The 10,381-nt window shown below is 48.4% G+C and overlaps 4 protein-coding genes across 4 annotated transcripts; 3 read left to right on the top strand and 1 right to left on the bottom strand.

Moving 5' to 3' along the window:
- The first annotated feature begins 132 nt into the window (after nt 1-132).
- LOC117580851 lies at nt 133-646 on the top strand. Its single transcript, XM_034267597.1, has 2 exons — nt 133-438; nt 514-646. Exons 1-2 carry the CDS (start codon nt 148-150, stop codon nt 520-522), a joined length of 300 nt encoding a protein of 99 aa, XP_034123488.1. The 5' UTR covers nt 133-147; the 3' UTR covers nt 523-646.
- A 1,439-nt stretch (nt 647-2,085) lies between these two features.
- Nucleotides 2,086-2,770, top strand: LOC117581173. Its single transcript, XM_034268116.1, has 2 exons — nt 2,086-2,563; nt 2,720-2,770. Exons 1-2 carry the CDS (start codon nt 2,335-2,337, stop codon nt 2,734-2,736), a joined length of 246 nt encoding a protein of 81 aa, XP_034124007.1. The 5' UTR covers nt 2,086-2,334; the 3' UTR covers nt 2,737-2,770.
- Nucleotides 2,771-5,075: 2,305 nt separating this feature from the next.
- On the top strand, nt 5,076-5,794 carry LOC117581174. Its single transcript, XM_034268117.1, has one exon. It carries the CDS (start codon nt 5,236-5,238, stop codon nt 5,464-5,466), a length of 231 nt encoding a protein of 76 aa, XP_034124008.1. The 5' UTR covers nt 5,076-5,235; the 3' UTR covers nt 5,467-5,794.
- A 323-nt stretch (nt 5,795-6,117) lies between these two features.
- Nucleotides 6,118-7,708, bottom strand: LOC117581172 (serine protease easter). The gene is made up of 2 exons (XM_034268115.1): nt 7,574-7,708; nt 6,118-7,514 (listed from the first exon to the last, which is right to left on the bottom strand). The coding sequence occupies exons 1-2, from the start codon at nt 7,629-7,631 to the stop codon at nt 6,340-6,342; spliced, it is 1,233 nt and encodes a 410-aa protein (XP_034124006.1). The 5' UTR covers nt 7,632-7,708; the 3' UTR covers nt 6,118-6,339.
- Nucleotides 7,709-10,381: the final 2,673 nt, after the last annotated feature.

The following is a 10,381-nucleotide window of genomic DNA, read 5'->3' as shown; positions in this document are numbered from 1 at the left end:
TTACTCATGAAATGGTTCTTTAAGCAACGCCGCCCAATGGCATGCCACAAATGAGTTGTATGATGATGTTATGCAGAGAGGCAACGAGATAGCCAGTGGCTAATCAGAGGCTGATAAGCTGGATCGCTGGGGCACGGCAGACGGCGGATGGTCGGCCGCAATTTGCGCGCTCAGTTCGATCGAGGCATTTGGAACGAGATGCGATTGCTGCTGCTGCTGCCGGCTGCCGGGTTGTTCCTGCTGTTGCTGCTGCTCCGACTGCCCCTGCCCGGGGACGGTGCGGGTCGTGTGATATACTTTAACCAGCTGAAAGAGAACCAGACGCTCCAAGCCAAAAAGAATGCGACGGACAGGCTGGGCAAGGGCATGCTCTTCGATGTGGGACGTGGCCACTGTCATCGCGGCTACATGCACGATCATCATGGCCGTTGTCGTAGGGTGAGTTGAGTGTCTGTCGACCAGTGGAGGGCAATGGACAGTGGACAGTGGTTGTACCGAATCTTTCGCTTGCAGATTGTCTAGGCCTGGCCCAGCCATCCGCAATCCTCCAATCAGTGATGTCTACGCTTAATATTTGTTTTTTGTTGTGATTTTTTTTGTTTGTGTAGAGAATAAAATTGAAACTAAATTGTCTGCAGATAAAAAAGATATAGATAAGACAAGCAGGCAGATAGCGAGACTGATAAAGAGTGAGGGAGATATTTGCGGCCCAAAAGTATGCCGAAATTTGTGTCGAGTTTGTCTCGAAAATTACCCTAGGTTGAACGATCTATTGAGGGGATCCACTTGGCCGTTTCCACGGACCTTAACCCCTCCAAAAAAGAAGAAGCAACAGCAGCAGTGGGCCACAGCTGCGTCACATCACGTGCACTTATGATGAAATTATGGCTTCCAAAGTGTTCCAGATATCAAGATACATTACCACCACACAAGATACAACTCGACAACAGCACAGATAATGGAGCAATGTCTGACTCATCCTGCACTCCTACATTCCCCCCCTCCTAGCTATGGCAACAATGGGGTTTGCAGTCATATTTTCGGGAAATTTCAGGGCACTTCCGATAAAGACCGTATGCCGTGGGCCCGTATGCCGTGTGTTGATCCGTGACGTTGAGGCCGTTTGTCGTGTAGGCGTGGGGAAGGCCATCAGGCCATGCGACAGGCCAACGTCTGCCCCTAATCGCTGTCAATTGTGCGAAGTCGCGTGGTCGCGCCCCGAAATTTATACAGAATTTGGCATGGCTCAGCGACGAGCATTACCTGGCTGAAAATACTGGCAGCACCAGCAATTGCTGCAAGCCTTTAGTATCTCTTGCTTTGGATCTTCAACACAAAAATAGCGAAGCAATTTACCCATTCACTTACTCAGTTTTAAAAATAACAATCACTTCCCCACGAATGACGTTCAAGTTTTTCAGGGGTTTTGTTAGACGGTACTTTCGTTTGTGATTAAGTTGCTAATAGAATATTCGATCTACTTGGATGTTGATAATTCAAGTTTGCTACAAATTCAAGTGCTATTTTTTTTAGAGATTCTTTAGCATAAAAATTCAAATTTTGCGTAATTTTGTTCCACATTTTGAGTTACTTTTGTTATCCTTTTAAGTTCCTATTCTATTTTTTTGTGTGTTTATTTGTATTTTTGATAACCTTTTTATTGGGCTGACCAGACTGCATTTGGGCAACTTGGGCCCCGCGACTTGGGCCACGTCCTATGCAAATGCATTTTGGGGCTAACATGATAAGGTTTTCAGCTACTGCTGATATTATCAGCTATCGTGCCCGATCTGATAGCTGACATTTCACTCGGTAACTGGCCTTAGACTTATCTGTATCCGAGTATCTAAGTATCTGTGTATCTGTATCTTCGGGAAGCGAATCAGTGCTGTGCTCGGGCATGGGTCTGACGAAACACTCAATTACACAGATTGCAAATGGCAGGGAGGACGTGGAGCGCGCCCAGATAAGATTCCCCCAAAGCGCTGCATACAGGGTGAGCGGCCCAATGGAGACGCTCAGGCCCAGAAACAAGGTAAGCCACAAGCAGCTGGTGTGGCAGGGCCACCCTGTTTCGTTTTTGGGTTTTATCAATTCAATGAAAAAGACAAGCGAACCGACACTTAAGAAGTGCCACCCCCGAATCATATATATTCAGTTAACTGCCGGCATTTGAGCACGTTAGAGCCAGTTAGAGGAACGCTACGGTTGGCTCAAATCAGAATCCAAATCAAAATCAAAATAATTCCCGCTCTCGTCATTCGAATTCGCATTCGCTCGGAGACTCCCACAACAATCCAACCAACCATACCAACAAAAATCTGCGAGCTCGAAATGTCGCTGCAACGCGTTCATCAGCTGCTCCTTTATGCGATCTGCCTGATGGCGGTGATTGTGTTTTGTGCACCGGCGGGAAGCGAGTCGCGTCGTGTCATCTTTTTGGCACCCAATGGCATACACCGCGGACAGATCTTGGCCACGCATGGCATGGAGAAGCCTTGCCCCCAGTGTCACATGCACGATCATCGCGGCAATTGTCGCCGCATCATTTCGTACAATGCAGGTGAATATTACGTATACGTCGTCGAGTCGAGTGCGTCATCGCCGGTCATGGAATCGACGCGAAGATGTCAACCCGTCAAGCCGTCAAGCCGCTTTCAGATTACCTACTACTCGACAAAGTGCTAACGTATCTATTGTTTCTGTCTCTGTCTTGCAGATGGCGTGCGCTGCTGAGGTGGGACAGGAGAAGTGCCAGTGAAAGCGCCAAAATGAAAAAAACGCAAAGCAAAATCCAAAATCAATCCATCGAAACGAATCTCCAACTCTCTCAAAAACCCAACAGCATTATTTGTGCTCTATTTATTTATGTTATTTATCAGCCTCGCACGCGCTCCAGCACCCAAAAATACACACACTTACCCCCCCACCACACATGCTCTATATAATAAAATACAAATATCTATAGTTGAATTAAACCCACTGTGTGTCCTGTGTCTTCTCTTTATTTGTATTATTTATTTTTTGTTTGGTGAATTGTCGTTTGTGAATTGGAGTTCGGTGCATTGCAGTGTAATTGCTGTCAGTTAATTACAGATAAATGCACACAAAGCATCGATGGAAATATATCTACATATTTCGCCAACCCGCCCAGCGCAGTCCCGCCAACAAGTGTGATGCATAAATTTGCATATCATTCACCCTTGCCTGATATCGGGTATTGAATGGCAGTTTCATGAACTCTCCCTCCCTCTATCTTATCAATTAAAAACACATTACGCATGGGCTTTCCAGGCCTCCAGGTCTGCTGGCTCTGTCATGTTCTGGTTCTGGTTCTGCTTCTGGTTTTGGTTCTGGTCTAAAGGCGTCTATGATATCAGCTTCTTAAGTGAAATCGGAAATATTTGATTTTTCAATTATAATGCCGACTTGACGTAAACGCTTGCCTATATGCTCCTATGTGTACACATATGACGGCTGCATGCCGTATTATCTGGGAATTCCTCGTGTATTTAATGTAACCAAATGGCCAATGGGTCGAGGGTAGATTCGGAATGAATTGATGCGGAAATAAGGAGCACATCGCAGGACTAAATGTGGAGTTAGCTCTTCTCAGTTATAGTTCAAACTCTTCTTAAAAACTCAATGAAGAGACTCTGATCATTCGGAGTTATTGGGAGTAGCTCGAACTAAAACTTGAATTTATTTTCAATTTACTGATAAACTCAAGAAAATGTAGTCCAATGTAACCCCGAATTTACTCCGAAATTATAAAAAAAACATTACTCCGAATTTACTCCGAATTGTATCAAAGTGCACCCCAAATTGCATCCTAACATACTCCGAATATACTCCGAATTTACTCCGAACTGTCCCAAAATGTACTCCGAAACAGCCCTTAGCCATTACCAAACCGATTTCGAAGTCATTTATAAAAATGTGGGGAGTAAGCATTGCGTTTGCGAGGAAGGTGCTCGAATTCTAATCCGAATCTACCAGAAGCTACTCAGCTAATCAGTGTGTGAATGTGGTGTAACACGCCGGCGGACCGGACCGGACCGGACCGGCGACAGGCACGCTCTATCGATCACTTGAATGTGCCAGGAAAAGTCCGCCCGAAACCCTCTGACAAGCCAATAGCTAGATCCGCACGAAACTTTGGACCCCGCCGCATTGCTCGACTTACTACGTCAGATGTAGGGGCAGGGCTGGTGCCGGTGTCGGTGTCGGTGCTGGTGCCATGGCTGGACATGTAATCAAATGAGGGATGGGAATCGGATGAGGGGGTATGGGGTTAGTGGGAGTGCCAGTGACTGTTTCATCAGCGTGCAGGTGATTCGGCTTCGAATCGGATTCATCAAACGACCTTATCGACATGTCACACACTCGGAGACAATTAGTGAATGAAAAACTCTCAATTCATTTCACAAGCGTGCTAAATGATATCCGTGAGAGCCAACATAAGAGTGTTGGAGAGCACCGAACAGGTCATGGGTCGACATTATACATTCTACATGCTTCGGGCATTCCACATTTCCATTTTCCATGGCCTAATTTCAGGCTGAGTGCGGTAATGGTTGTGTATCGGGGCATTGTTCAGACCGGATGGAAGGCGTCACTGATAAGGTGGAGGCGGATACAACACGTTCGCTGGTCAGTGATCCACCGTATGACGAAGTGCCCAAGAGCCCCAGCCAACTTCTGGCGAAGTGCTGCGACACATGGCAGGGGAATGTGCGTCGCGTCGAGCGACTTCGTCATAATGCAAGATGGGTAAGGGACGAAAATAGCCACCACCAGGGGCTCCACTTGTGGCAGTCTACAGAGAAACCCGAGACCGAGACCGAGACCGAGCCCGAGCCAGCCCAGACCGTAGACAATGTTTGTATATAGCAATGGGTCGACACACAATTGATATTTGTATATTCCAATGGGGAGTATACGGCCTGGCCTGTCGTATCTTATCGTTGGCTGTGGAATGCCTTTAGGGGGGCTTATCTTATCGATTTGTGCACGGCGGTCGCCGTCTTGGGCTATCGACACTGAATATCGACAGGCACAACATCGGGAAACGCGCCCAGTCATAAAAGCGAAGCGCTAGCGAAACAATCTCCAAGCCCAAGCCCAAGCCAAGCCAAGGAACAATCGCGCGTGCCTAGCCACAAAAGTAGAAGTACGACAAAAGTGCGACCCAACTGAAACTTGAATTAAATCTCTGCCACACCTTTGGAAGAAATGAAGCTGCAACGTCTGATGCTCACTGCCGTGCTGCTGCTCTGCCTTATACTGGCGCAAAATGACAGGACAACGGAGGCCCGCCGCCTGATTTTCTACAGTCCGAATAGCCGCACCCTGCACAGTCAGCTGCTCGTGTCGCGGCGCCTGCCGCGTCCCTGTCCCGCCGGCAAGATGCGCGACCATCGGGATCGCTGTCGTCGTGCGCTCATCTTCGGACGCAGCACCTGAGCAGCGGATTGCCTGCCTGCCGCTGCCAAGTGGCAACCAATTAAAATCTCTTCGTCTATTTTTTTTTTTGTGTTTGTTGTAAGCTAATTTATTGCCCCTGCGGCACTTAGAGGTAGTTGCATAGGTTTATTCCTGTAGTTATTACGTTATTTATTTGTAGCTGGTTACGAAATGGTCGCTAAATAGGTCGCCGCATAGTAAACTAAAATCGAAGTAAAGATACGATACGAAACGATACGTGTGCATAGTTTGTGGAAAGTTTATGGCTGAGGGCCACCATTCAAACACTGAAAGATAACCTCATTTGTACAACATTTAAAAATAAAAAAGAAACATAAAAACTAAACCAAAATGAGGCATCAACTCTAATGAGAGTGGCATCTGTGGTGGGGATATCAGGGGAGGTCTGATTGTTCACAGAAATTTGTACACCAAGCGCAGCTCATGAGCGATCGCTGGATGATCTCAGAGGCTTTCCTGTGCCTCATTATTTTGTTTAAAATTCTATCAGAGTTCTACCAATCAGCCATCTCAGGGAGATCTCTTTCCCTCTCGTCTTGTTGGGTAAGTCCCGGGAGCTGTCGCTGTCGCTGTGCTGTGCCGAGTGCCCACGCTCATGCCCGTTGGGTGAGCCATCAATATACTTTTGCGTGTCATGAGCAAAGATATTTAATCTATGGTTAGATTGCGATCCACAGCGGTGCCGATATGGGGGGGAGGGAGGCCGACAACACAACATCTTTGACAAATTGACACGGGCGGAAATCAGTGACGTGAGCGATGACACCATGACGTCGCGCCGAATTTAATAGATAATAAAAAAAATATATAATAAAAATAAGAACCCGAGGGAGTTCCCCAGGAAGAAGAGAACTAAATGCGATTTGCACGAATGGTCTGCTCGATCCAGTCCATGTAGCTGCTGATTCTCGTGTAGACGCCGGAGAACTCCGTCTGGCCGCACTCCTCCCGCCCAAACGAGACGACGCCCGCCAAGTAGACAAAGCGATCGCGCTGCGGGGTGTTGGCCTCGACGGTGAGCGGTCCGCCGGAGTCTCCGCTGCAGGAGTCCACGCCAATGCCGCCGCCGGCACACAGCTGCTTCTCGTTGAGCACTTGACCGTCCTTGCTGAACGCCGCCTGGCACTGGTCGAGCGGCTGCACAATGAGCATCGCCTTGCGCTTGAAGTTGCTCGATTCGCTGTGCTCGGTGCGCCCCCAGCCGGAGACATCGACGGCGGCGCCCACCAGCTGATTGGCCGCTGCACCACGTGCCGGCGGCAGGCAGACGGGCTCCACGTGCTGCATCTGCAGCCAATTGACGGGCCGAGCCAGCCGCAGCAGGGCAATGTCGTTGGTCAGATTCCGGACGGAGAACTGCTCGTGCGGCAGGATGCGATCGATGGCCACACTTATATGCGGCGGCACGCACTCCCGCCTGCCGTTCAAATTCGTGATGCAATCGGGATCGGTGGCCTTGTTCCATTCCCCCAGCCGGGCGCCCGTCAGCTTGCGACCGGGGCCCATGAAGAAGGAGTGCGTGCAGTGGGCGGCCGTCAGCAGCCAGCGCTGGGCAATGAAGGCAGCGCCACACACGTGGCTCTTGTTGCCATTCTCCTCGGAGAACTCCAGCAGCGTGGTCCAGGGGAACTCGAGGATGCCCGCCACGCTGCCCCCGAACACACGGGAAGCGAATGCCGTGCCGCAGTACGGATGCTCCGGCAGCTGATCGGGGCTGGTGGGTGGTCGGGGTGCTGAACCGGCACCAGGCGGTGTCTGCTGGTTGGGCGCTGCCTCCAGTCGCAGCAAAGGTCGTGCTGTGGTTGTGGTTGTGGTTGTGGTTCCATTGTTGATGCGCACCCCCAGCACGGGTATAATGTTGCTCTCTCGCGGACAACAAACCAAATCGGGTCTCTGGCGGGAGTAGCAGTGCCGCTTGCTGGATGCGTCCAGTTTGTCCACATCGTAGAAGTCACAGTTGCCGGGCTCGAGGCATGTGCCACGGCCATAGTCCGCCGTGTGGCAATTGCCAAAGTGCGTCTTTGTCTCTGTGGAAGGCACAGCCTTAGTGGCAGTTTCAAAATAAAAATGAGCTCCAAGTACTTACTATCCCAGCGCTGAGCATTGGCGAGCAGCGGCAGTACCAAGAGAAGGAGCAGCAGCATCGCAGAACTGAAGATTTGTTTTTATTTACTTTAATTAATTTGTGCTAGCTGCCGCTTTGGATGCTGACGATCGACTGGTGGGGGGCTAACGATGCGCTTTGCGATTTGCTCGGCTGCAACGCGATGCAACGGCCTCGTGCTGTGAGCCGCAACCCGCAACCCGCATGCCGCTTGCCAACCCACCGCCTGAAGCTTGGCTTTTCCACACACAACCACAGATCTACAGATCAGCACCACCCCCCACTGCTGCTGGTGCCGATTAGCACGATCGATACTCATTGATTGCAGCGTTTGGGAGAGGGAAAACCCGTTCCACATTGGCTTCCAGTTCCAGTTCCAGCGTCAGTCTCAGTCTCAGTCTCAGTCGCGCTTCCATGTACGAGCGCACAATAATTATTCAGCTACGTACTGCATATTATGTACATACTTACGCACTCTCGTACATATGTACATACATACATTTGCACATGGACTTATTGTTGATTCTGTTGCAGTTGGCCGCTATCAGGCCATAAAGTGCATGATTAGATTCTCGATCCAGTGATACGAGTACTCTGGCTGCAAGTGTAGGGTGTAATGTGAATGCCGCCTCTTTTTTTCCCGAATCTTTCCATCCAGAATAGTTCCCAGACATTTTGCCAGCCACAACCCCTTCGACGTTTCTCCATTGGTGGCATTTCCAGGCCGCAGTTAAGAAATCCCCCGACGACACAGCTACAAAAACCCAGAGCACGAATATACTTAATAACCATCTATAGATGCTTATCAATATCATAATTATTGTGCAATAAATGTAAACAGCAGTCTTTGCGGACTGCTGTTCGATTTGCTGTATGTAAAAATATGTAAAATCAATAAAATAATGTTTTGTATATGGCATATTGACATAAGTCTCCCACTGACTCTCTTTCACTCTCCCTTCATTCACGAAAGTCTGACCGCTTGACGCCTACAAAGCCAAAGTTTTATTCATTATTCGACTTTGTCTCAGTTGCAGGGTAAATGGCGCGATTACCACTCTGCTTACCTTGTAATCGGCTAGTGGTTAACATACGTACTTACATACGTAAGTAGTTACTTCATTTGGGAAATTGCTGCTGAATACACTGACAGGGACACATGCATGTTCCCATGCAGTGGAAAAGATTTCACTCCATCTCTCTGTTTATCGTTGTCAAAAAACAATACAGTACAAAAGCAATAGGAATTTTCCAATATCACAGCTACTGACAGACTGTACCCATTCTTGGTCACTTTTATGCCTTTCATTCTGTCACACGCTCTAAAAAAGTGCGTCTAGCAGCAAGACAGTCCCCGTATGCTGGGAGAGACAACAGCGAGACAACAGTGTTCTCCCGCTCTTACTCCCACACACATCCCATGCGAAGTTTGCTATATGTGCAACACCCTGTATATTTTCGTCATGGATGTGGCGCCCATTCTACATATTTCGTGCCCATCTCCTTCTAGCGCTTTCCATAGAAATGTGTAAATGAAGTTTCTCTTCGAACACGAAACGGAAGCTATCGAATATCAAAACAATTCTGGCTGCACAAACAAAATGTGTACCGACAATTGAAAATGTAAATATGTAAGCGTAGGTACATGTGTACATACATCTATGTAACAGTAACAGTCCCAGCTGGCATTGAAGCGGCATCTACAAAAATGTCACAGTAACTTTGAAGGTTTCCCAGAGTGGGCAAGACATCGGCTTTTTGCATAAATGCAAAATAGTTAAGGCTCAAATTGTGCGAGGCATCAAAATCCCACTGCCAGCTCTGCTGGCGGAGGTGGTAGCAGGGCAGGAGCAACGAAATTTGAAATGTTGCAGCTGCAACAATCTGTTTACAGGGAAAGCAAAGAAGTCGAATCTTGGTTACCCCTTGAATGATTGCAAGTACATTTTGCAGTTACCATTTAATGGTACATATGTACATAAGTATGTACATATGTATATGTACATATGTATGTACCTCCTGCTGTTGTTATTTCATCATAAGAATCGATCACATTTTGTATGGTTGTAGATTGCCCATTCCCATTCCATTTCACTGCCTGATTGGAGTGCCAGCATCGGACGTCTGGACCACTGGCCTTTCTTGGCTTTCCTCTGCCCTTTCCCTCTCCCTTTTTTTGTTACCATTTTTTTTCGGAGCGCACAAAAGTTTGTCCAGAGCTTTGACTTTCAGAAGGAGGTTGTCCGGCCGGGCTGGGGTTGGTTCTTTCTTCCTTAGGAAGCCAGCCAGCCAAAACTTGAGGCAGAGCAGCAGTACGGAGGAGTATCTGTTGCAGTGTCACCGACTTGAAATGGCCAACGGGGCTGACCGGGGGGCAGTCGTGCAGTCGGTTGGACGGGCAAACGATAATGAATAATGTTGCTGGCGATAATGTTGCCGCCTCCGTCAGCAACATGAAACCATTTGAGCTTCCTCGAGATGGAAACGTGACTCACGAGAGAGTTCCATGGCTGTGCAAAGAAAGTTTCCAAGAGAGTTAAAAGGAACCCCCTCCACAATAAGAAGTTGCATTTAACGCTGCAAATGCTCATTGAAAAATGTCTGGGGAATCACGCACTCCACCCTAGCCACAGCCCTTGGGTGGTGACAGTAGTGGCAGTGGTTGTGGCAGGGGCACAAAGTTCAAGAGAATACTGATAAAATTTCAGCAGAATAATTTCTGCAACAATGACTGTCACTTGCCCCAGCGTTTTCCGTTTGGCCCGGTTTCCCCCTGCCCTTTCCCACAAC

The sequence above is a fragment of the Drosophila guanche genome, unplaced genomic scaffold, assembly GCF_900245975.1.
Source record: "Drosophila guanche unplaced genomic scaffold, DGUA_6, whole genome shotgun sequence".
NCBI lineage: Eukaryota > Metazoa > Arthropoda > Insecta > Diptera > Drosophilidae > Drosophila > Drosophila guanche.
This window is presented reverse-complemented; position numbering and strand designations above follow the sequence as displayed.

Excerpts from the sequence above, each read along its gene's own strand:
- LOC117581174 (XM_034268117.1), top strand. The coding sequence starts at position 5,236 with ATGAAGCTGCAACGTCTGATGCTCACTGCCGTGCTGCTGCTCTGCCTT.
- LOC117581173 (XM_034268116.1), top strand. The coding sequence starts at position 2,335 with ATGTCGCTGCAACGCGTTCATCAGCTGCTCCTTTATGCGATCTGCCTG.
- LOC117580851 (XM_034267597.1), top strand. The coding sequence starts at position 148 with ATGGTCGGCCGCAATTTGCGCGCTCAGTTCGATCGAGGCATTTGGAAC.
- LOC117581172 (XM_034268115.1), bottom strand. The coding sequence starts at position 7,631 with ATGCTGCTGCTCCTTCTCTTGGTACTGCCGCTGCTCGCCAATGCTCAG. Across the intron at positions 7,515-7,573 it reads CAATGCTCAGCGCTGGGATA|AGACAAAGACGCACTTTGGC; the intron begins GTAAGTACTTGG and ends TGCCTTCCACAG.